This window comes from Oculina patagonica, chromosome 6 (genome assembly GCF_052425735.1).
Source record: "Oculina patagonica isolate OP01 chromosome 6, crgOcupat, whole genome shotgun sequence".
NCBI lineage: Eukaryota > Metazoa > Cnidaria > Anthozoa > Scleractinia > Oculinidae > Oculina > Oculina patagonica.
This window is the reverse complement of record NC_135763.1, coordinates 24,083,073-24,110,265: the sequence shown is the minus strand read 5'-3', so window position 1 is coordinate 24,110,265 and position 27,193 is coordinate 24,083,073. Positions and strand designations below refer to the sequence as shown.

The following is a 27,193-nucleotide window of genomic DNA, read 5'->3' as shown; positions in this document are numbered from 1 at the left end:
CTTTTTCGGCCATTTACTTGGAATAATAAGTCAAGCTTTCTGTTTCTAAGATTTCTTGATATAGTCGAGTCTCACTAATAGAGTAACACTAGACCTGACAGACCGTAAAGTTTTACTTGCTCCCCTCCAAATAAAACATACTTTTTTTATCTTCGATTTTTAACCAAAAAACTGAACAACTTTATATTCACAATACAAACAGTGCAACCCGATCCGTACCGTGCGTGTAGAAAATAAAATAAAATAGAAAATGATGATGGACTTGCCGTGGAGATATTGCCATGTGTTAATATTTTAAAATGGAAAGATATAGTCATAAAACAGTATGTGACTATGAAATAAAGGAAAACAAAACAAAACAACATATTTCCCGCCAAACGTCAGCCGCGGCGCAGATGTCACGGCAAGATTCAATCCCATCAGCCTTAGCTCAGCTAGATGCAGGTGAAATGGATTAATAACGAGCGTCATTCATCGAACAAATACAGAAATTCTAGTGGAAAGCTCAAAGAAAAAATTCCAGTAGGTGGCAGAAAGGGAAGAGAAAAGATAAAAGGTAAGATAAAAATGGTTTAGAATTGCTTAAAACGACCACCATCTTCGCACGGGGTCTCGCTAAACACAAAGAACGAAAGACGTTCGATCGGTTGTTTTCTATGAGCGGAAACAAAGTTTTGTGTCTGCTAACCAAGCTTTGCATAAATCGGAAAAACAAACTAGATTTTTAGCAAATGATAAAAAATTCTTATTTAGTTACCTCAGGAAGTTGTAATTGCTTCGATGCGGTGATGCTTTTTCATTCATTCTCTGAGTTCATTTAATTTTCCGGCTTGCTTCTGCTTTTCATTCCGACAAATCCCCCAAACACTGCCGCAGATGAAAATTGTTTTCTTTTTATCGTTGAAATATATTGTCTAGGTTTAATTCTGATGCTAAATACTCAAAGAGTTTCATTTTCAGTCTCCTTTCACGCATCAGCTTGTCGCTTATTAAACTCGGAATGATTCTGTAGTAAAAGACAAAACTAAAAGCCTCGCCTGGACATTTAAAATTCGTAAAATGAGGTCGAAGGCCATTTAATACAGAAGTCGAAAGATTATGTGCTGTAAACATCTGCTTGCCTAAGGGAATGGCTCTCTGAGTAATAGAGGAAAAATCACCCATAAAAGGAATACTAGAACTTGTTGCTTTTAGTAATTGCTACTGAATCGGGTAGTCTTAAATATAGAAATAATAAACTATAACCTTAAAAGGTTGTTTGTGGTTAGCTTATGTTAATGCTGAAATGGCTTTCAGTCGTTTATTACCCAAGAGCACGTAATGTGTTTCTTGTTTTGCATTTTCAATGAATATTTACACCGCGTGCTTCTTCTTTCGTTTTTCAGAATGTTTATAAAATAAATTTTGGATTGTTGTCTGATGCGGGCGTACTTTCATATAAACAAAAAAAATTTGCGGCGCAAAACTGATTAGGAAGAGTCGATCTATACGCGACTGTAAACGGATGCGATTGTAATCGTGTTGAAAACTCCTTTTCTATATTTGTCTGATCCAGACAAATAGAAACCAAAAGTCGTGCCATAAAATCAAGAAAAATAGTCTTCATGAACGCAAGGAAATGGATCTATCGTGTAATCACGCACAACCGGCCTTTTTTAAATTCATCAACTTCTGCTGTGCAATCCTGACCGATCTAAAATCCCGGGATCCCGACCGATCCAAAAAACAAATAAACAAGCAAACAAATAACAAGATTAGTCTTTTTAATTTTATATAAAAGAAAAAAATAAACCTCAAATACGCAAACGTTGTAAACCCACAAATATCGAAAAAGTCCTGCTCTTTCAAGTCTGTGTGTTAATCCTTTCGGCATCAAAAGAATGACGTTATTAATAAGCTTTATAAGAAAAATGTGTATAGCTAGTTTACTCACAACTCCACGCTGACAATTCATACCTTAAGCAACTTTGTTCCTTTCGAGCAACTTGTTGCATTTTGAGCAATTTCTAGACCAAAGATCTCCGAAAATTGTCCAAGTATTGTTCGAAGGCCATACAAACGTTTCGGAAGATTAACGAAGTTTGCCGAAGATTTTCGAGGAATATCCGAAGACTTTTCGACTTTCGACTCATTGCGCATTAAAACATTACAAAATTAGTCAGTAACAGACGTTACCGATATCTTCGCGATTTTTCTCAGTGAAAGAAATCCTTGTATAAAATTCAACAATTTCTTTCCTTAAAATGTTATTTAGATACTTCTGTTGCATTGAAATTGCATGAAACTGCTTACAAATCTTACCTTCAAAGGGAAATTAGCATATATTTGGAGAAAAATTTCTTGAATAGAAGCAGCGTTTTGGATTTTTTTTTCAGAAATTGCGAGCAACGTTTTGAAAAATTTCGAGCAACTTGTGGAAAGCCCTAGGTGTGGTACTCCCCTGTATAGCCTTTGGTCTGAAATAGGGCGTAGTTTTTGTACAGTTCTACAAGACCAATATAGTTTTAAACGTCACCCTCGAACCGCAAAAGAACAAGGAACTAAAGGCTATTACAATTGATAAATTACAATCAAATGCCTTCCATTGCATTTCTTTTCACACAGGATTAAAATTTAGAGGTAATGCCTGAAATAGGTTGATTGAGGACTTAGAGAATCGGGTGGACACCTTTTGTAAAAATTCCCACCTAGCAGTATCCACTTGAATAATGTCATCATCTTGGAACATCGTTTTTCATTTTCAAATTCTTTTTTCCTTATAGGTCGAACTTTCTCAGTTCTAACCATCCTTCCCGGTAAAAATATTATTGCTTTGGTGCTTTTCCGCTATTAATAAACTACTAGCTATCTTTTGATTTCCTTGAAGTGAAGTTGATTTAGCATTCTGCAAGAGATGAAATATATATCGTGAAATAGTTTAACTCTTTGTAATGATTCTAATAGTAGGATGCTAAAAATATGAACTTACATTTAATATTGGACATGCAAGTTATTTTCAGTTAAAAGAAAACATTTCAATACATATTTTTCCTCCCTTTCTTTCAAATAACCACATAAGCTTACACAGTGACAGAAGTAACTTGAAGCCGGAATTCCGAAGCTTTTTTTAAAAAATCACATTTTCATTTGATTGTCAGTGGCAAGCAAGATAATCGTCCGTTTAGTAATTTGTTTAGTTCATCTCCTGACCATCGGCTATAAATAAATATGACGTCAACACCAATGAGAGCGAACATTGTTTGACGTCATCTACTAAGCTTCGTTTGGAATTCTGCGACGGCATTGCAGTTGATTGATCTGAGCCGACAAAGTTATTTTTGTTTTTCAATTTTGTTTAGCAAAAGGGTATTCTTAATTCCGTGAATGTTGTACGGTACTTAAAAAGTGTTAATCGTTAGATATAGCCAGACTTAATCCATGCACTAAGCTGTAAAATCCGCCACACCCTAAACCGTGATGGAGACGACATTCCTAATTATCTAATAAAAAGTGATAATTTGTCAGCACTGTAGAATATCGAGTATTTAAAATTGTCGGCAAGTTTGATATCAGCTGTACCTTTGTAACAATCTTAACATAAATCGAGTTCTTGGTAATTGATTCAAACCGTGTTTTATAGTCGCAGAACTTTTCAATGAAAAGAATGTAACACGTGTATTTAGCAACGAAACCGCAAAGCTGAACAGCAATGTTTAATTCTTGTTTATTTAGCTCCTCTATTCACTGTATAAACATTAACTTCCCTAGTATTACATGGCACAATTACGTGATTCAGTTTCAGGAAGTGTCCGGAAATGCAAACGGTCAGGTAATGATGTGGTTAGGTTACAATGTAATTCCTAAAAGACCATAAGTAGTTTTCACGTTAGATTTAAAACTTTTTTTATGGATATTAGTGGAAGACGTCAAACCCCAAACAAAATGGTCGTCTCGCTTAACGACCATGACGTCATATTCTTGGTGCCAGCTTCCCTAACCATGCTAACTCACTGAGCAGACTGTCCCTTGAGCGGCGAGGCGGCCTTTGCTCTGCATACCCAGTCTACCCCATGATAACCGGTTCTAGCACCGGTACTTGTCGTGGGGAAGGGAGGATTTCGGATCATTTCGACTAAACAAGGCTCTCCAGCTTGGGTGTTGCCAAGAAAAGGAGCACACTTTACTGACATCGAGGCAAAAAAAAAAAAAAGGAAAAAGAAAACAAGAAACATGTAAACAAAAAGGAAGCCACAAATTAACATTCAACTGTATCATACAACATCTTCTGAAGAGAGTATGATAGCCAACCATCAATTACACAAAAACCGCGGCATAGAACCAAAAAGCAACAGAACAATAGGCTCAGTTCTTACATACATACATACATACATGGTTTATTTGATAAAGCAGGTTACAAAAAATTGGCAAGCGTAAGTCCTGTGGCTCCTCTGACCTATAAAAATGGGTGGAAGGAGAGGAGGAGGGCTACTGAGAGGATCGGTTGGGGTGGTCCTAGGGCACTGTCCTAGGGTCCCTGTGCGCTGAGTCTCAGTTCGCGTCCTTGTCGTAGCTCCTCTCTCTCCCCTCTCGTTCCGCTGTACTGTAGAGTGACGCACGAAATAGGGTAGTAACTTTAAAATTTTTTTTTTTTTGGTTTTTCCATAAACCCTTATGTCTTGTACAAACACCGCTCGTAGCAGAGTCACGTCCAAAGGTATCTGATAGGGCTGGGCCGCTGAAGCTGGGGTCCACTGATACATATAGAACTGGGGATGAGTTTTGTTCAAGACTGGTTTTGGTAGGAACTTCCGCGAGGACAACGTCCCGTGTCATACTTGCTTGTCTGTAACCAAGACATTTGGATGTTTTTGTACTATGTGCTACTGCTAGTCAAAGTCGCAGGGGACAATAACTCTGTCTTGTCAGGGCTCCTCTTCTCGTGGGCTATTCTGTTAGACACAGGTGCCTGGTCTAGATTGAGTGTGGATGATATTGTCGTGTCCTTGCCTTGTGTAATTGTGGTATCATCGCAAACATGAATAACACTTTTATCGTTCAGGAAGGTCGTTACGAGATTGAAATTTGGGCCCTAATATTGAGCCTTGGGGGACTCCAAACGTATGGTGGGCTCGGACTGATTCTGATATTGGACAAACTGCTTACGTGCAGACATATAATCATCAAGCCAGGAGCAGGTCACCTGATACACCATGGCTTTTAGCTTTTCTTTAGGATAGTATGGTTCCAGTGTCAAGCTTTCCGATCGATGGACACCCACTTTCTGGCCCTTGTCCAGTGCATTTCTCCAAGACTCTGTTAAATGAAGTAAAGGCTCTCAGTTGAATAATTTTTTCGAAATCCCCATTGGTTGTTGCATAATAAACCTTGTGTATCCATATGGTTGTTTAAGGTGTCGCTCACAATATATTACGTTTTACAATAGAACGTCGAATAGATGAACTGCGATAAGATTGATTTATCTTTTATGTGAAAATATTTGTAATGGAAAATTGTTATTTGGAATCTCGATCTCAACAAGGCCAGATCTCAAAAGGCATTTCAGAAAGTCCCTGACAACGCAGTTGAGATTATCATTGCCCATATCTTTATGACAGATTAGCACTCGTGGATTTTGCAATATTCGACAAGGTTACCACTGTATCTGTAGCTGTTACACTAACTGTTGTCTAACCCCTTCAACTGATTTCAACTGACTATGGATTTTATGACGTCATATACTTGCACCATACGTCAAGTCGGTTGTACTGAATGTGCCGCGCCCGTGGACACTATTAGATTTCATTTTTTCAGTCTGGTTAACCAGGCCAGACTTAAACAATGTTGACATAAACTATGAAGCATAATAGTTTTCTTTTCTGCGCCAAGCTGCTTTTGCGCATTTGCGGGTCAGCTTTGCCGGCGGTGACCTGAACTTGATACTTGCTGTTAATAAATGGACGCGGGTGGATGTTTATGTTGATTGATGGATTGTTGAATGTTTAAATGTCAGGAAACGGGTCAAAGCACTAATCAGGGGTTAATTCAACTGCCAATAATCCATGAAATTAATGCAACACACACAAGCCTTACATACACAATCGTGTTTGAGAATGTGTCGAAGTTCTGCGAAATCTGGCGATAAGAAATTGCGTGATGAGATGTATACTGAACCATGCGAATAGAATTGTGTAAAGATATCAAGTTTCAAGTAAAATCACTTAAAGCGGACGTTTTGCATTTGTCGTGAACGAACTAAATCCACCTTTCAGGAAACTGCACTTCGCGTATTACAAATTTGATATTAGCTTTACCGGCTTGCGTAATGATCTACAGTAAATAAATCGAGTTGTGGGATATTTGATTTTAACCGTGATTTGTAGTTGCAAATCTTTTTAGTAAAAGGAATGTAATACGATTACTTAACAAAAATTCCGCAAAGAAAGACATCAATGCGTAATTCCTGTTTATTTGTTTATTCTTGTTCCCGATTCAGTGTGTATAAACATAACATCCCTTATATGGCTTCCTAAGTTCACAAGGACGTCCGCAATAGTCACGTTTGCATTTGCATAATCGCAACTTCCCGCTTCTCAGTGGTTTTCACGCGCAATAAAAAGAGTTCTTTTAATAAATTTGCAGAAACGTCGAACTTAATATAGTCAACGTCTGTCACGCTAAGTGACCGTGACGTCATGTTCTCGCCTGTGGTGTGACAGTTATCTTCTTTAACGTCATTGACGACCAATCACGTTGGACAGAACATAATAAAAGCCCTCAAGAATGTCGCTCATTCTCTCAGGGGTTAATTAATGGCGCAAGTAACACCCCTGCTGTAAATCAATCGAAATACTCAATCTTGAAGGTCAGCTTTGCCTGCTTGATTTGTCTGATCGGGTATTAAGCTGAATGAACGGTACGCGTGAATCAGATTCTCAGATTTGTATAGCCAGGTAAATTTACGGTGAAATTTTTGATGCGAACGTCACTATTGATTGCATCGTAGCGGCGGGCGCGATATACAACGTTTTGTGTTGTTCGAAATCAGCCATCCCTAAAGCCACAGTCGTTGAAAGAGTTTGCAGTTATGGCAGAACTATCTGCGGATGTACTTGTCGGTAAGTTGTCGTAGTTGTGTAGCACTATTTTTCAATGCGAAGCATTGGAATTTTGGCCTGGAATACACTATTTGATGTGTTGACATGACCCGTATAACATTCGCTAGTTGGATTTTGGAAGTGTGAACATACAGAATGCGAGCGAACGCACTTGAGCATTACAAAATTAGATACATCATTTAGTTTTAAGTAGGTTTTTTCTTGGTTTGTGCGGCATCGCTCTTGAATGTTTGCGGGATTCCAACAGGGTTTTTATTCAAGCATCAAAACTAAGAAATAGTAGGATGCCTAAACTTATTAATATTGTCTTCTATTCACAAACGGTTGTTTATATATCATTGAACCGAAGCGAAGGACTTGATTCTCTTTTTTCGTAAACTTCGACGGCGTTAAGCTTTACCGATTGAATAACGGGAGGTTTCTTTTATAAAAAGTTTCAGGTTCGACTTTTTGATGTGTGATCTATGCATCTTAGCTTGTTGCGATTTCGCCACACGTGCAAATTCGAAAACTAAAATCTCTCTTTCACAGTTTATATTACGAATTGTCAAACCAATGAGGAAATATTTCAGTTTAGTTCTAAAGCAAGCATGAATGCACAAGTTGCTAGTATAATAAGGAATAGACAAGCTTTCTTTTGCGAACTTAACCCACAATTTGGTTTGTGACACCCGCCAAGATCTACAGAAACAAAACTGAGTAATTTATTTCGGAACTCGCACGGTGTTTTATCCTCAAAGACATAACAATGTTCGTGTCCTTTGCTTGTATTGAATATGAAATCAGTTTATTTGCATATCATTGGCTTCTTTAAATAGTAAGTAACTACTTTTTTTGCTTTCCATATTCTAAAAATCTGTTTCATTTTCGTATAAAAACGTATTTTTATTTATAAACCCGAAATCGAAAATATAATTGTGTATATATTTTTGAGATTTCTTCATGGTCACAGACGAAAAACCTACATTAGCGTCCTTCTTATAATTTTTCACGCCTCTTCGCCAGACAAGCGTCTTTCATTTGTTTTTAGCCAAAATTGCCAGCTGAAAGCATAAGTTCTTTTTCCACGAAAAGTTCTGCTTTATTAATCGCTGGACTCCCTAAGGCCTAAAATATTATTTTATGATATTAAGAATGAGATATGCGGCAGCACTGTGAATCAATATCTGAATAAAATATAAACAGAATTAGTTTCCTTTTGTCTCGTCAAAATTCAAGGCCACTATATGAAATGTGTATCTTTAGTGTAAAAGAGAATATTATTTGAAGAAACGTTTTCTGTATTGTCAATTTGACGTCGGATATACAGTCATATTGAAATACATAAAATTTAATTATCAGATTTTCATTCGTTCATTCATCTGGTAAATTAATGTGAAAAGGCCAATGTGCCTTAGAGGGAAAAGATACCAAAAGAAATCTAAGTGGCACTCAATTCAAATTTCTGAATATAAAATTAAAAAGAAAATAATAATTTAGTTTTTAAAAAAACTATATTTTTGGAAACTTTTGAAAAATTTCAAACTAAGGGAATGTAAACAGGAACAAGTAAAATGCAAAATTGGATGGCTGACTGCCAAACCAAATTGCTGCCATTCAGAAAATGTTTCTTTTTTTTAAAAAAAAAACTAAGATATATTAACACAGTTTTAAGCTCTGCTGTGTATTGAAAGAAGTGTTTCTGCAATGCAGTTATGAAGGAAAATATTGACATTTGGTTTTTAAACAGTAATACTTTTTCAAGCTTATTAGAATATCAATTGTGTAATATGGGAAATCTGCAGATGGGGTTGGGTTTGTTGTTTCTTGTCTCCTAGCAACATAAAGCGGTGAATATCAATTTTCAAAAAGGTTTTGTATTTTTGACTAATTAAATCTTTATTTAGTAAAATAGAAATTAACATGCTTGTTTGGCTCTGAGCTTTTCCTTATGCTGTTTCATTTTTGAAGATTTTACTTTAGATAAGTTAGAAAATCCAACTAGATATTCCAGATTAGAGATAATCTTTTACACTCAAATCCCCCTATAGGTGTTTGTTAATGGTAATATTATTATTGTTTTTTTTTTGTTGTAATAGATTTAAAACTAGGCACACTTTTATGCTTTAAGTAATGGGTTTGATGGTTTTCGAAATTATATTTCCTCTTGTAATTATAAACAAGCATATAAATGAAATACTACAATTTAATTAAATTTTAACTCAATAATGTAAATTAAAGCCAATGGTGTTAACCAAAGCACAAAAATTATAAAGTTTGTGAACTATTTCTTTTTTTCTTGTAGCTCACTGAACAATAATGGCGAAAAAATGTTCAATCTTTCACGTTAATTATCAACTTGAATTGACAAATTGTATTGTTTTGATCAGGGAACAAAGTAGTTAATTATTATCTCAATCAATTTCATCAGATCTTTCATGTCTCAGATTTCATCACCTCATACTCTGTTTCGCTTACCTAGCGACGTTGTAATCTAAGCAAAATTCAGCAATTTTTTTAGTCCTCTCAGATTCTGCATCAAACTGAAACAGGGGAGTAGCTAGGAGGGTACTTACAAGGGTGTCACACTGTGTTAACATCCACGCTGTGTTTTACTAAAAGTGACATTTTTTGGATGAGCTAGTGAGTCTTGGGGTGAGGGTACAAGCTAACAAAATCAGCTGCATTGATGGAGTATCTAGCACTGAAAAAGAAAGGTTTAATGCCATGTTGATTCTTCGGATTCCGCATGTTTTTGCCACCTGAATTGTAAGGTTTCTGTATGTATATTGTTGACTTAAAAAAATATATCTCACAAAGGGGGGAGGGGTGTTGGTGGTCATAGGAATCCCAGGATCCCCCTGGCTATGCTCTTGTCAAAAGTGAAACCTTAATTAAATAACATCATAAAGTGAAATTACTGCAGTTGTTGTGCCCCCCTCTGGTTTAAAACATTTCAATTCAGTTGTATTTTTATTTCCCTTTGTTTGAGATTATGATTGCAGTTAATAATATAAGACGCAATGAAAAATCAAAATCAAACTGGTTTGAAAAATTTTAAACTAAAGATAAATTTAGACCACAATATAGTCATATGGATGGCAGCTCTTAGTTTTGTGGGATTCAAATCCACTTTTTTGTTTACTGTTTTAAAACAATGCCATATTGCTGGCCAAAAATAGATGTATTTGTGGATCATTATTTACAACACTTGGATGAGTCTAAACCCAAAGATAAATTTAGACCACAACATAGTCACATTCATGGCACACTTTTTGTGGGTTCGTTTTTTGTTTCAGTTTTTCCTATGGTGCCGGAGACGGGTCTCCTACGAGAAATCAATTTTGATTGGTTTGTAAAAATTGGCAGGGTCTAATAATAGTTATAAAAAGATGCTTTAGGGTATTAAGCTTCTGTTTACAATAAATTCACAGGGACCTGTATATTTACTTCAAGTTATTATGACTATGTCTCGTCATTTCACTTTAATTTGTGAATATTGTTTTTGAAAAGATTAGCACTATACGTTTTTAATATTTATTTTGTATATATGTTTCAGTCTGTTTTTCTTTTTCTTTTTTTTCATTTGGAAAAAAAAAGTTATTTTGTGAAAATTTATCCCAATTAAAAGAGAATTCAATTTTATTATCCTTTAATAATTCACAAGTATTAACAATTGAATAGTTTTTTTCAGAGACATAGAACTGGAGGCGATTAATAATTAATGTGTTTGCAAGCATAAATCTTCTCACATTCAAACATGTAAGATGTGAAATGGTAACGTGGCTGCAAGCAATTTGGTAATTCAGTACATTGTATTATTTCTTTCCCATATGTAGATTTCAGTTTCAAAAATTGCTGCTTGGCTCTTAAATCTCTCACGCTTAGTCGGTTTATTCATGCATATATTTATTTTACTTTTAAAGGGGAAATATGCTAATTCCTTAAAATATTATTATCCTGTTGTGTTCTTTCAACATAGACTTGTCAACTGGAATATCTTTTGAATATGGAATTTTTATGACTTTATTAAATTTATGTTCTAAACCCTTGCTTCTATACTTTCAGGAGCTAATAAATTTTATATTTGATAAAAATCTCTAGTTTTTAATATTTTAACCAAAACAAAGAGTTGTGTATTTTTTTGGTTACTTAAAGACTACGGAATCTTCTGCTTGGTGCAACAAAATTGTTATAAATTAGGTGATCGACTGGAATAATTAATAGAAAAAAGAAACACTTAAAGTTCCCAATAAATGTTATTTTATTTAATAATTATATTCCTACATCGTAATATTTAAAAGATTGTGAATCTCAAAGGGATGTTGTTAAATATAATTCAACAGCTTTTTTATACTGTAAAATACTAACATCAAAGCAATCAGTCATTGTTGTGGATATCCATTGCTGAGGTTAATATTTTGTTCAGATGAGTGTAATGTGGAATCAGTGGATAGCTAGAGGATTGAGGTTAAAATTTCCTATAATTTAGATTTATTTTGTTAAATTTCTACTTTAATTTTTATTTAATTATTTTATTTAATTAAGTTAAATTTATTTTTCCTATAATTAATTTGTTTTGACATTGAAATGACTTGTAAATGGTAATTTGTTGGCCAATTGGTCAGCTGACTTTGGAAAACCTCTTACCAATAACCACTGAATACAATGACATTTCTTTAATATATGGTCTAAACTGCATGATTGGTAAATTATATGGATGGCCAACCATACAGTCATAAAATTTTAGAAAGTGTGACTCAATTTCTACCTTCTCTCCTATTGGGAACTGATTTTAAATTGCAATCATCTGACAGAAAATTTAACTAATCCAGTTATTGCTTTCTATTTCACAGAATTTCATACAGGGCTTTCCAAATTAAGTACTTTTCTTCAGAACATTCTGCCAAAGGAATCACTCAGCTATGAAGCTGACACGCATAGAAAAGAATGTATCACCCTTGTGGAAGGAATGAATAATTCTCTAAACAACATGAAGAACAACAATCTGAGGGATGATAGTCTTCTTAATGCTGGGCTGTCACTCTCAAGTCAATCCCTGAATGAAACAAGTGAGTTCAATGGCATTGGCGAAGAGGGGATTCCTCGTAGTGGTTCTCTTCCAGATATGTCCAGTTATGGACAATCTGAGAATTCAGAATCCTGGCAAACAGGCAGAACAAAAAAGGTGTGCATTTTTAGGTTTGCTTTGTTACAACTGTACTTCATATGAACAGTTACTGTAATAATAATTATATGAGGTAATCAATAATTTTAGGAAGAAGTAGAATCTGTCTTCAGCTGATGTCCATTAGCCTTAATTTATATTCAGAATAGGACTTTTTTTGTTGAAAACTCTCAACTTCTTTATGTTGTGATAGCACAAAAATATTACATATATTTATAACTACTGTAGCTTGTACTCATATGACTTGGAGAAGGGCTTAATTCAATTGCAATTCATTTTCTGTATGTAAGGACCCCTGTTGGGAGATGGGGTGGCCAATAGTTACTGCCTCGGCTCAGCATCTGCAAGTGGCCTGGGTTGGTCAGTGCTGGCTAGAGTCACTGGGTTGTGTTCTGCGGGATTACTCTTGCAGTGTCTCTCTACATCTTAGAGTATAAAATGGGTATTGGCAAAATGTTAAGGAAACTTGGCAAAATGCTGGGGGTGAACCATAAAACTTGTATCCCATTCAGGGAGAGCATCAATAACCCTAGCTGGCTGCTTAAAGCTATGGAGACCAGAGTTAAGCACTAGCCTATTGAGCTACAACAGGCTCCAAAAAAGGCGTTTGTGGCCATTACTTGTTACTTATCTTCTGAGAATCGAAAAGAGGGTTATTTATCAATGGTATTAAATGTTTGAGTAATGTTTACCAGTGGTCACTATAACTTGAGGTATTGAGTCAATCAAATTTATGGAATCGATTCTGCTTTAATTCATTCTAACTAATCTTAAACAAAGTGCTTTGTACTAAGTTTTAAGCCACCTAATATGATAAATTATTGGAAAATCCTTCTTAAACTAAATATTAGGTGAACTAGAATCTGTTCAAATTATAAAGTGCAATAACATCACAATTAAAACATATTTAAGTGTTCCCTAAGAAATAAGGTTCACCTGCAATAAACCCTTAATTAATTCTGTAATGCAAATAAATTTTGTTGCTCCAGACTGCAACCATAATTTAGTCACCATGGCAATTATAAAAAATGGTTTTTGGCAGCTATGCATCAGTTTTCAAGTAAGAAAGTCACTAATCCGAAACCAGTGCAGTATATTCAAACCATAAACAATTTAAAAGCGATGTTCATTTAAAACAAATTAACAAAAGAGATGTCAATTTCAAAGCTAATTACATGCGCCTTCTTTTATCTTCCTATCGGTACTCCAGGCTGGAAGCAATGAAAATTTTAAAAAACAAAAAAAATATAACCAAAAACACTAAACATTACACTTGGAGCAGACTTACGGGTACCCTGCTAACTGATTTTAAATTGAACACAAAAATTGTAAAGAAATGATTTAAGTAATTGTTTTATGACATTACTTCCAATCTAAAGTTTAAAACTTAAACTGATTAACACTAACTTACTCTTCTTCCTTCTAACTTCTAACGTAAACAGGGTTCTTATTTGGATCATGAGGAATTAAACCTAAATGACTTACGTGAACTTGTTATTTATCACCCAATTGAAGAAGAGGACGATGAATCAGACAATGATAATGATGATGATCAAAGTAATTTAGCCCTAAATGTGTCGGGTGGATTAAACACATCTAATCGATCCCCTGTCAATAAACGGAAAAGTCGCAAGAGAGACAGTGCAGCGTTGTTTGACATTTCCCTTGAGGATCTGACTGAGCCAGACTTTGCAGGCATTCTTAAAGAAAAGCACAGTGAAAAATTATGGTGGTGTGTTCTTATTGATCAACACCTGTGCATATTTCCTTCACAAGATCCAGATGAAGTAGCATATGATGTTATCATCATGCCTTGTTGTCAGATTGCATTGGACGACCGACTTATGCGCACGCCCGTGTTTAGACTGACACAGTCTGGCATGGCACCATGGGTTTTTGTTGCTTCTAATAATGATGAACTGAAAGAGTGGATGAAAGTTCTTACAATAGCAGCTTCTGCTGGTAAACACTCTTCCACTCAGGCTTCACATTCGGATGAAAAACAACTCTCTGTTGCCCCACAAGCACCTCTAATGCAATCAATAATGGAGGAGGAGGAAGAGCCGGTGGACGAAGAGGATCAAGCACCTCTTTGCCTTTTAAAATCAGATGTTAATCCCGATTCATCTCAGTTGTACAAGAATTCTTCTGGGGTAAATGAGGTAAAGGGATCTAACTGTATAAATGCTTAAAATCTTTGATAACCATGACTAATGATGATTTAAATTGAATTTAATTCTTCTTTGTCTCAACTGTTTATAACTATAGACGTTTTAACCTACTGGAATGCTTGTAATGATTTATTCCTAACTTTTCTTAAAGTTGACAAGTTGTGAGAGTAAAGAATTTGATCATTTTAGGGAAGAACTTAAGGCTTTGTTATAAAATTGCTGTGGCTTTTTAAAGGAATCAAAATTGATAGTCTTATAACCCCTTTAAAACTTTAAATAATATTTATTAAAGTTACATGTAAATCCCTCTTTTATTAACAGTCTCACTTATAAATTCTATCTGTGTAGAGCATTCTTTTTAACCAGTCTAAATTTTGGCCTTGCAATCAAAAGTTTGATTTTCTGTATTGACCATTATGGATCAAAGCGTGATCCAAGATTGCATTCCAAATGATTAATATACATGGAGGTGTTTATTTGGACTTATTTTAGGGTGTGTTGTTTGGGATATTCCAGAATAAGACTATGTTCTTACAATATGTTTTTTTGAATGTGTTGTTCCAGAAAATATCCATACGTCCCCCATGTAAGGTTTTTTGTTTTGAACTGCCTGCACTTACCTTTTGATACTTTCCTTTAAAAAAGTTGGCCCTTGGAATTTACCTTCTGTGGGTTGGGTATGGATATTTTCTGGCAAACTCACAATAAGAATACATGTATATTCAGTGGTATTAATTTGTGCTCCCAGTCGCAGATTGAAAAGCTGACAGTTTAGAAATATTACTCTCAAACAACTGCTTAGTTATACTGGCGTTGTTCCAATAATTCTTTTTCCAGATAGATCCCAAGCAAATGTGCTCTTAGCAAAAAATACATAATGACTTATTAAGATTCAAGTTTCAGGAATGAGCTCCTTTAATAATGGATAAACTGTACTAAGATTTATTTTCTGGCAAGTGTTAAAATCTGAATTATCCACAAAACTTCTAAATTGCAAACCAACTTGGATAAAAGGCATGCCCTACCTCAGGTTCACCTTATACTCTTCCGTTTCTCCTAAATTTTTTTACCAAGCAGCTCTAATCATTTACCAATTAAAACAGTGATAGCCTAATCAGCACTACACCGGAAAAGAGTTGGTTACTCTTTAATAGCATATTAAGTATATCACTGTTATCAATAAGTTGACAATATAATGATATCATCAAAATAACTCTTACCTTTATATTAAGATGAATTTACACTGTAGGTCAAAATACACTTAATGCAATATTTTGCTTAAAATTATGATTGTTAGCAACAGATACTGAATCAAGAATAAATGTAATATTTACTACCTGAAGTGAACGCTATTATAATTGGTTCAAAACTTTTGTTCATTGTATGCACAAAACTACTAACAATATAACAAACTTTCGATTTGTCGCAATTAAATGAGCAAAATGTTCCTGCATGTGATATTGGGATAAATTCCTACTGGCCTGCCCACAAACCAAAAGTTCTTAGTGTCACAGATCTTCAGATTCCAAGAATCAATTTGTTGCCACATCGTCCAGCCACATGTCTGAAGTAAAGCAATTTCAATATCAAGTTTCTAAGTAAAGCAATTTCAATATCGAGTTTCTATATTGGGATAAATAATATGCAAATGTGGCACTTTGGAAATTGCAAAATGTTGTTGGCACGAGAAGGAATTTGTTAAATATAAGGATTTGTTTTATACATTACTTTTTCAAAGGTCAACCATCGTCTTTGGGAATGGCTGGTTTAATTGAAGTTTGTTGCTTATTTCCAGAGGTTCATTATCAGGATACGTGTACGTGCATTAATTGAATTTACCAGATCTTAAAAGTGATATTTGGAAATATTGCAGTTCGTATGAAATGTATTGATAAGACTTATGTCACCAAACTACAGTGTATTTTCGCAACATTACTGCAGTTGTTATGGTAAATTTTAGAGAAAAGAAGATGGTGCGTGCTTGGTGGAAAGAAGTCTGTTGTTTTGTAAGGAGCAAGTTTTTCCTTGTATCAGAAAATTTGATCAACTTGCCTATAAGTGGATGAAAGAAGCAAATTTCAAAGCGGATGTTGTGATATCATGTAAATCAATTTTCTCTAACCCAAGTTTATGAAGCCAAGCTGTTTTTTGTCTTTTCTTGACAGAATTATCAGTATTCTTGTTGTGCATGCCTATCAGAAATTGTACAATTAATTTGTTCAGCTATTTCCTGTTTCACATTCATTTGTACTATTTGTGTATTATGTTTGTGTACAGACGTACATTTAAACTTCTTAAACTGCAAACCAGTTTTTGTTTAAAATCATTGTATTGCACTAAATTGTATGAACAAAATTTAACATTTGTAATTAAAATGGTCAAATAAGTAACTTTCTTTCCTTTGTGTTCTGCTTGTTAGAATAAGCTCATGAACATAATTATTTTGCTTGGTTTTCCAGAGTGAAGATAATCCACCTGTAAGTTATGTGAATGCAGAGCCTTTGGAAAATGGACCTGTGAAAAAAGAGTTTCCTGAATTACCAAAGAGACCAGATGAAGTTGATGGTGAGCAATTTGGCAATGATATTTATGAAGCAGTGGTAAACTTAAAGACTGGAGGTGAAGGGTTTCAAGATGATGGCTTTGCTACAGATGAATTTGATTCAGGCTCTTCAGACGAAGGTGGTGTATCACCAAGTCCTCAAACACAACCAGTACAACAGAAAGCTAAAAAGAAGAAACAGTTCTTTCACTGGCTTAAGAAAAAATCGAAAAAGGGCAAGCTCTTCTCCAGCCCCAAGGATGGAGTTGCCTTGGCAGGGTATGCGCACAAGTTAAATGATAGCACCAAACGCTGGTTCTTGATCAGAGAACAAAAGCTGCATTGTTATAAGACAATAAAAGATGATGACCCTGAGACAACGGTGGACTTGGATGGATGTGAAATTAAAGCAGGAGAGGAAGAAAGAAACAAGCTTGCCATTCAGGTAGTCAGAGATGGTTCAACACAGTTTACTCTTGTTGCCAAGAGTGCAAAAGACTGGGAGCGATGGAAGAAAGCTTTCCTGATAGAATCTGGATTTATAAAGCTTGCTGTATCGCCAACAGATACAAGTTCTGGGGTTTTTGATCAAGAAGATGAAGATGATTATGTGACTCCTATAGTTTCTCCAGGTTTAGAGAAGTCACCAACAGCAACGGAGAAGCCTAATATTCAAATTCAGCTAGAAAATAACAATCAAAGCATGGATACAGAGGATGAAGATCTTTACATGGAGGTTGTACCCTCAACCACTGTTGCTGGCGATTTAAAGCAAGTATCTCCATCGTCAAGTCAGTTGGAGTTGGGACCTCTCCCGCCTGTCCCGCCTGATCTACCACCTCCAAGAAGCCCAGAAGGAGCAAAGGCGGAAGCTGATGGGGAGAGTGGCGATAATTCAGGGGAGTATGAGGATGAAATTTATGAAGAGGTGACCAGTTCAGTAGCACATGCAGACAAAGTTATCAAATGGGATGGTGTTACTAGTGGCAAGTTGGAGGGAACCACTGCTGGTGTTCAAAACAAGCATACAGATAAAGCAAGCAAAGGTCAGTGCACCAAGCACTATTTTTGTAGTCACATTAATTGTCACATTAGAGGACTGCAGTTTCTACCACATTTGGGAAATACATGTACAACTGTAGAAACTTGAGATGTGGCATCTTTTAATATGGAAGTACCTGTACAGTCATGCGGGGTAGTGCCTTATTAAATCCAGTTACCTTTATTTACCAGTTGGGACAACATGTAACCTTTATATGCATGAATGTGTGTAAATTACATATTTTGGTGTAAAATACAAGAAGTATATGGACAAGCTTGACAGTTAAACTGTTAACCTACCAGATGAGGACTACACAAATACCAGGCAACAATATTATATTTTTTGACAAAATTTAGTTTCATCGATGTTTGCCCAGTGCTGCAGGCAGTCACACATGCAGTGTTTGTACATGGCTGGGACCATGACTAAGTGTCTGCTTTCAGGAAATGTCCACCTTCAGGAACTGTCCATAAGTGGAGGTTAAAACTATTACTACTGGTATATCTTGAATTCCTGTAGCTATTTTACAGGGAGGTAATAACAAGTAACAGGTTAAAATATATGACTGTGAAATAAACCTAAGACCAACCTGAACACATTCACTCTTCTTATAGGTCCCATGCCAGCTGGTGTATCAGATGGCAGTATAGAGGACAGTGCCATCACAGCATCATCATTTCTGGACAGTTCTTCAAAGCCCTGTGCTGGAAGACTCAATTTGTCAGATGGAGCTTGGTGTGCAAAAACCAATGACAAGCAGCAGTATCTTCAGATTGACTTAGGTAACAGTACAGCAAAATATATGTTTTTTTTTTTCAGAGATTGGTCAGGCTTACCACATAAAACACTGGAATAAAAGTAAACAACTTTTCTTAACAAGAAACGATCAATAAAAAGTACAGTTTTTGTTTTTTGATTGATTAATTGCTTGATTGAATGACTGTTGGAAATCCACCAGAAATGGGAGTGTTGTAAGCTTTTTGATCCAGAAGTTGCAAGTTTGAATTACAATCGTAGACAAAAGTCTTGGAACACTTAACCAATTCGACAAAAAATTGACATTGTACTGACTTCCCCCTCCCCACCCCCAATTCAATGTTGATTTCCATCCACCATACTGGTGACAATATCTCAACATTGTTTAGGGGGAAGGGGGGCTCGTAAAATTAAACAATGAGTTAATTCTTAACGCTAAAAGATTTGTCACTGAGCACTATTCCTGTAATTGTCCCAAGGACTTTTGTCTAGGATTGTAGGCTTATACTCCTGCATTGTATTGTCAGCGCTGCATTGTATATCATGCATTGTATGCCATCCTTGCCTGTTACTTACCTACATGTATCTTTGTGCCTGAGTGAGCCAGCAGTAAAAGAAGTCATTCAGTAAGGTAAAATTCATGTACCATTATGCTCTGTCTTCAGGTGAGGTAACCAAGGTATGTGGAGTGGCTTCACAAGGGAGACCAGGATTCATAGACCAAGGAGGCTGGTTTGTAAAGACTTATACTCTGGCGTACAGCAAGGATGGTGAAAACTGGACAAATTACAAAGAATTTGGGATAGCCAAGGTAAAAAAAAATTTTGTTTGTTTGTGGGCATTGACTGTTATTAAACAAGTACAGATGAGATCTGTGTTGTCAGAACAGAGTTAACCATTGAAGGGCATTGCATGTCAATAGATACACTCTAAAAATTGTTACTATTGTAATTGTAAATGAACTTGGAAAGTAGATTGGAAGCAACTGTAACTGGTATGGTCTGCTGGTACATGTACATGTTCATCTTAAACTAAGTCCAAAGAGGATCTTTGAAGACATAATTCAAGATTGTTATAAACAACAACAAGCAGATTTATTCTCACTTCACAAGTCATGGTAACTTGTGTTAGATTCTTTTCCCTGCCCAGCATACAGGCACTTGGCTATACTTGGCATTTTTTTAATTTGACACACTTTTTAATGTATTCAGCACACCGCTACTTGTATACGCATCTTAATATTCGTTACACGAGCCATTCTAAGCACTTACTTATAGAAAAACATACAATATTTTGGAACCTTCCATAAGATCTGTTTTTAGTACCATTGCATAGTAACTTAATAACAACAACTCAGTGTTATAAAATATACAGGAGTGGTATTCTCTAGGGACTGTGAGACAAGGCAATTTTCGTAACATACACTGTAACCAAAGTGCAATATTTTGTTGAGCATTTGGTTATATATCATGAACTCAGGCAGTACTAGAAAGTGTATATTGGGTATTTACTATCAATTAATTTTTTTTAAGTTTCTCAAAAACACGCTGGTTGCCATGGTAACCCCATTAAAGATTTGGTGTTTATGTAGTTTCTCTTAGTTTTTTATTGTGTCTGGTTACAGGTTTTTCAGGGTAATAACGATCCTGACACAGTGGTGACTAACATGCTTAAGATGGCTGTAAATGCTCATTACGTAAGAATTAAGCCCCAGTCATGGCACAACCATATAGCAATGCGTGTTGAGGTCTACAAAGGAGAAGCCAGTAAGTATACCTTAAATTTAGTTAAAAATAGTCAATTAAGTTTATTTTTCTTTATATACAGCTATTTCGAGAAAGTTTGTCGGAAAAAAACATCAAAGTGCACGCGACAAGACCGAAAGGTGGTCTGGGTATTCACTGGAATTTTGCATATTGGCCTAGAGGAAATTTACAAGTTGTATTTTTGCACGTAGAGAATTTGTTTTTCTTCTCAGGAGGCCTATATCTGTAGCTTTACTTTTACTCTCGCATGCCTTTGAGTGAGGAAAAATTCTTCTGAACTTCAGGGGTCTAAACGTACCTTGTGTCTACATGTCTGAAAAGAAAGAAAACCTGAAAATTGCGCTTATTTGGTTATATCTCATTAGTACTTAACACGTGCAGTAGCTCAATACGTCTACCCATACTACCTTTAGGGATTGGCTTGTGCAGTTTTGTGCTTTTTTCCGACAACGTTTCTCAAAATAGCTGTATGTATGATTTCATTTAACTGCAGGATTGCCTGTCAATTTGCGCTAATTTTAGTTTAATTTTCTTTACAACATTGTTATACTGACACTTTTTTTATTGCAACTTGTCGGAAGTTTGTGCTACATCAAGAAAATACTGTCTGCTTGACAGTGTCTAATTTGGGAGAAAGATTTTGATCACACTTAAATTTTTAATTTTGCTCTTAATTTAAAATCACACTTAGTCCTCTTTAGAAAAAAAGGGAATTCATCAATAAGTAAAATATAATTAAACAAGACTTGGTTTTTTTAAAATCATTGATTTGTTTTCGTTTTGCTTTATAGGTTCTAAGCTGACAGCTGGAATCCACAAACTTGCTGGCTCCCTCGCCAAATCAACCAAAAAGAAATCATTTGACAGGCAAAATACTCCAACCTCTCCAACAGAAAACCAGGATGAAGACGACACCAAAGCCAGTTATGTTGATCGACACTCCGCAACAGAAAATCTTTTGAATGGAGATGGTGAAAAGAAAACAGAAGAGCAGGAAGTTGGTGTTGAAAATGATGAAGAGCCAGATGATTACCTTCAGTTGGTTAGAGAACCCAGCAGTGAGGAGAAGGAAGTTGAATTAAAAGTTCAACAGAAAATAGAGGCACTTAAAAAAGGAGAGGAAGGTTCTCAGCCGGTTAGTAAGCATCTGCATTATACGCTGCAGCACACATTTAAAGTTGTTGAGTAGGGAGCATATGATTTATTTCGACAGCATGAATACTGAATTGCTATATATTATTGTTTAAGCTTTCTATGAGCGATGTGGGTTATGGTATCGTAAATTAAAGTTGCTTTTAGTTTGAAGCAGACCTCTCAACCTCAAAGCACTTGAATCTGGAGATTTCAGTAAAAAGCAGGAGATTGATGGACTGAAGGACAAAAATACCTACAAACCAGGTGCTTATCAAGTGACTTGTGACTGTTTACCGTGGTATTTGTGTCTCATCGTGAGATTGAAGTGAAAACCGTGAGTCTCACGACAAAATCATGTGACTTGAGAGGTCTGTTTGAAGCTTTGTTAATGTTCTGCAGTTTGATGTTTATTTTCCTTTGTTTCAGGTAATGATAATGAATATGAAGCAAAGGAAAGTAAAAATCAAACGGGTTAAAAAAAATTCAAACCAAAATCGAATTTAAACCACAAAGTACATGCAAACAACTTATGAAACCGTCATATGTGTGTGATTACGTGAAACCTAACCGCTCCGCTCTACTAAGACTATACTGTACACATGTATGCAATTTTTCATTTATAACAAAGTGATATATATAAAAGAAACGCATTTAGGATAATGTGTAAATGACGGCTTTACATTTTACAGCTGTTAATTAATTTGTAATTTATTTTCATAATTATCATGTGAGCACAATTTTTATTGATCATAATATACGCATTTACATGTAAAATAAGCGTCAAACTTTATTAGAGGCAAGAAATTTTTTGCAGGCCAGTAAGTGTAATAGTGAACGGATTTAATAGTAATCAGCCTTGTAATTTTTTATATTAGTTTTTAAAGTTAGCACAGGGCAACCCAGCTGCTAACACTAATCATTTACTTGCTAACCCAATATTTTTTTTTAGCATTGTTTTAGTGGGCTTCCTGAGATATCTAAACATGTACCTAATTGCTTAACACGCATAGAGCAGTTTTCAATTGAGTGTCGTAAAACCAAAACCAATGTAATTACTTCGGCCAATCACAAAAGACACGGACAATCCAGTGAACCAATCAAAACTCGAAGCAAATACATGTAGCTGGCACGAAGCGCGGGAAAACGTGCGCGAGCGAGTCACGATTGGTTTTGGTTTTAGTTCTGATTGGCTGAGAAAGTGGCGCGAGATTTTTAAGCCAATCACTAAGCGTAGCAATGCAAAACCAAAGCAAACGCAATTTACTTTCGACACTCAAGTGAAAACCGCTCTACCAAAAGATGTGCTACCTTGTATTAAGTGTTAATTAATGATTAAATATGCAACTTTTGTTGTTGCGAACGAAAGACAAGATTCTGTTTTCTCTTCATGCATATTAGGAACCTATTCCTAGAAAACAATCCGAGAGAATACTGTTTGTGTATTTTAAGGGCCTTTGTTTTGGATGACATTACCATGCCTGTGTCTATAAATAATACGTGTCGTTACATAATTGTTAGTAACCGGGTGGTTTATTTTGTGAAGACAAATTTAAGTTTTCATTTTATCTTGAATTTTAACTCATCGATTTCTCTTCTTGTTCTGTTTAAGATTGGGAAACACGAGGTATCACAAAGCATCTTGGCTAAGAAGAGTTTGTATGAAAGCAGTCAACAAAGCGGGTCGAACACTGAGCAAAAGACAACTAGTGTAACAAAGGTTACAAAAGAAACTGTGGTAATAACAAAGAAAGAAGTTGTTGTGGAGAAGAGGGATGTTGAGGAACGAGAAAGAAAGGAATCAAATTCAAGTCAAGGTAAACAATTTGTAGCGATTGGCAAAGTAGTTAGGCAAAACAATAAAATTTAGTTGCTTCATAGATAAAAACTTCAGAATGTTTTTTCAAGTGTTCTGTCACGTAACGATAATTTTGCTTGTTGCATTCCCCAATAACTTGTCCCAATAGCCAGGTGAACAAAAAAAATGCAGTACTTTATTCATGTTCTTCTTTTCCCCTATTTATCTTGCGGTATTGCTAATAAAATTATCACAGCTTGCCTTGGCCAGTTTACGAATTCTTTTAAAAGCTATTGTGGACGAGTAAAGACCTGCTGATGACTAACAAATAGCTAGTTTGCTGGACAAGTTCTTGATAACGAAGCAAAAGTTTTCTTACAAGTTGTTACAACAGCGGCTTTTGTTTGTTATATTTCGTTAAAAAACAACAACACTTTGTTAGGTAATCGCAATTACTGGTGTTCGTATACAGGGCTTGTTTACTTGAATTTGCCCGTAGGGCAAACAACTCCCCAAGTTTGCTTGCCTTAGTTTACTTTTTTAAAAGTCATAATTTAGTCGGCAGACGACTTGCCTGCCTGGGCCTTTGCTCAGCAGCAAGTGAGTATGAAAGCTAATTAATTGCTTGACAGGAGAAAATGTGCTTGTCCTGGGCGGCCCGGACGGAACGTTTGTCGAGCCCTGCGTATACCCAGTATTTTCTACTGTGGCCTATGAAACACGTGTCAGTACAATCTTATGCCCAAAACTTTGGTAAAATGTTTTTTTTTTCTTTTTGTGTAAGCTGATATGCGTTTTATAGAGACTATCAAGCTGATAGCTGATTCCATTAATAATAATAATAATAATAATTTATTTCTAGTGCATTACATTAAAAATCTCAATGCCCTTACAAGTAAAAATATTTAAAATTACAATAGGATAAAATACTAAATTCGTAAAATCTAAATTCATTAAAAATACTAAAATTCATAAAAAATACTGAAGTTCATTATAAAATACTAAAATTCATTAAAAAAGAAAAATACTAAAGATCATTATTGAATAAAAACGTTTTAAGCTTAGTTTTAAAAGTGTCAACCGATCGTGTTACATCATGTTAAAACTACTTATAACTAAAGTTAGTAACTTTCTTTTCCAGATCCTGATAGAGAAAGGGAAGTGTTGGAAAAAACGGAACAAGCTTTTCAAAACTACGCCAAACAGCTTAAAAAAGAGGGTAGCCAAAGTGTTAGAGAAAAGAAACCTTCTTTAGTCGCTCTAAGCAGACTGAATTTCGAAGATCCTCGCACTGTTACGAAAACTAATGAGAATGCAAGTTATCCAGCCAAAATGGAAAGTTTGCTAAAAGAAAAAGAAGAGCTCTTGAAAAAGATGGAAAACCTGAAAAAGAGGATCGGAGTTGCCAAGGACAGGAAAATCTTTTTTAGTTTGTCCACCACCAGGTCAAAAGCTACTGCAGATGCTGATGCAGAATTCCACGAGTCCCAATGTGACTTAGCAAAAACAAAGAAAAGACTGTTGGAAATTGAGAGTGAAACAAAAAATCTGAAAGTCATGGAGTTAAGATACCAAAAGACACCTGAAAAGAGCTCATCGCCAAACCCAAACAAGCCTTTTCTACGAAAAAATAGCAGAGAATGTAAGCTTGGATCAGCAGACATCCCTGCACCTAAGCTTGTTTCTTCAGCAGCGCCTTCGGAGGCAGAAAAAGACCTTGCCCAGAAAGGAAGCGTTTTGTCGCAGATCAAGGTAGGAAATAAATTGAGACGCTCTCAACATTACAATATTAAACGTATTAGTCATAACATATCATGTATTCGTAAATTGTAATGCATTTGTTCTACTGTCCAGTGTTACTGGTGGTTAAAACCAGCAGGAACATTGAATATGTGACATGTGCACGATGTGTAACAATTTTTCAGAGGCAAATTAGCAGTAAATCATCAATAAAGAGATACAACACGTCCACTTCTAGTCCCTTAACCAGTAACAACCAGATTAGTCTTTTAACTAAAAAAAATTACCTGCAGTCCCTTCAGTCAGGCACACACAGCTAGCAACTGCCCTGTTCACTTTGTGTACTGCCACTTTATTTGCACCATAAAATTTTTCTGTTTTACAGAAATTCAAAGAGATGCGAGATTAATGGAAATTTATCATTCTTTTAATGTTCTTATAGCACGCGAGTCACGAATGATAATTAAAAACATTAGGGTACTCAAAGCGTTTCACTTAAAGGACACTTCATTTGGGGAGTGTTCTGTCAATAGCAGCTCCAAACATAGAAATGATACAGAAATACTCATTCAATAATGTAAAGTGAAATTTCGGCGTCAAATGTTAACCGCATGGACTAAACTGACCCGAACTAACAAGATCTGTTAATGCTTTTTATTTTTCAGGCATTTGAGCAGATGAAGAAAACAAGTGAAAAGTAATGCCAATTACTTCCAAGACACCTGCTGGAGTGCGAAATAATTCCGTTTCAAATTTATTTTGTCAATCAATTTGCAACTGCAATTGTCACACCTTTTCTCCTAGATTTTTAAACCAGACGTTCGGATATTTAGACTTCCAAATTGGAATTCCAAAACAAAAGCTAAAATTTCCATTATAGGGGAATGCACTAATCAACATTAATCAAATTATCAGGTCAAATGTTTTTGATTGAACACTTCTTGGTGGAAATGGTGTGACAAAGTTTCCAATTGATTTACACATTATTGTGTTAATGACATGCGTAACCATCTGTTATTTCGATTTACATTAAACGATTTTGGTTTGAGATGCGTTGTAAAAAATCCTGGAAGTTAGCTCCTCGTTAGTGGTTTTAAACTGTTGTGTCGTGAACAAATTTAACTGTGGCTTACAAAGGATAGAAGATATTACGTGTTCAATATATATGTTTATAATCAAATAACAAGCATTGTTACCACATTTTATTAATGTTCCTAAGCAATAATTCACCTATGTCTAAATGGAAAAATGAAAAGCTTTTTTACTCAAAACGTAATGTATACAATTATAAGATATTTCCTTTTTAATGTAAGGGTTTTGTATCCACATTATATTTTATGTAACTTTGTTTTGCCTGCCAAAAATGGCGTTTAACGTAATATTTAACCATGTGACGACTCTTTTGTTTGTCAGAGAATTCATTTTTCTCTATTTAGTTTATCAAGGTAATATGTAACTGAGAGTTTTATTTCAGTTACTTTTAATAAGAAAAGCTTCTTCTTTTAGTTACCGCACAACTGAAAATAGCTAATATATGATGTGTATATAATAGAAGTTAAACTACCATTCCTTCAGCCCATTTTTAAGTTGTATATTTTCTTTTCATACCGAAGTTTATATATAGAAGGAAATTTGTTATCTCATTGCAATTGTATCTTAGTAATTCAAGTAGTAAGTTACTTCATTTTAATTTTTGCTTAAATTAAGCATAAAATTGGTTCTTACTGATAGTTAGAATAATACTGATGGTCAAAGTGATACTAAACTAGTTTTCTTTAATTACCTATTTTCTTTGGTGTTGCAAGTTTATTTAGTGATAATATTACAACGGTTTTACAACCAAAGATTTTTGTTGTAATTGTGTTACAATGTGTCAATTTATTTCTGGTTTGGGAAGTGTTCTGTCACAGGACTTTTACTTTATAGAGCAAGAGCAGATACAGACGTTTGTTTGTTTTAAAGCTACAATAAAGTAACATTTAAAAA

At 35.2% G+C, this 27,193-nt stretch overlaps 1 protein-coding gene across 4 annotated transcripts; it reads left to right on the top strand.

The window, feature by feature from the left end:
• Nucleotides 1–349: 349 nt before the first annotated feature.
• On the top strand, nt 350–27,193 carry LOC144656323 (uncharacterized). 4 transcript variants are annotated; one of them, XM_078516551.1, is made up of 11 exons: nt 350–556; nt 11,930–12,261; nt 13,704–14,423; nt 16,892–18,020; nt 18,631–18,798; nt 19,438–19,583; nt 20,397–20,538; nt 21,330–21,673; nt 23,282–23,486; nt 24,609–25,219; nt 25,873–27,193. In XM_078516551.1, exons 1-11 carry the CDS (start codon nt 439–441, stop codon nt 25,906–25,908), a joined length of 3,951 nt encoding a protein of 1,316 aa, XP_078372677.1. In that variant the 5' UTR covers nt 350–438; the 3' UTR covers nt 25,909–27,193. The 4 variants fall into 4 exon arrangements, with proteins under 4 accessions (XP_078372677.1, XP_078372680.1, XP_078372678.1 ...); XM_078516552.1 differs by lacking the exon at nt 350–556 and adding an exon at nt 6,868–7,094; XM_078516553.1 differs by lacking the exon at nt 350–556 and adding an exon at nt 11,527–11,543.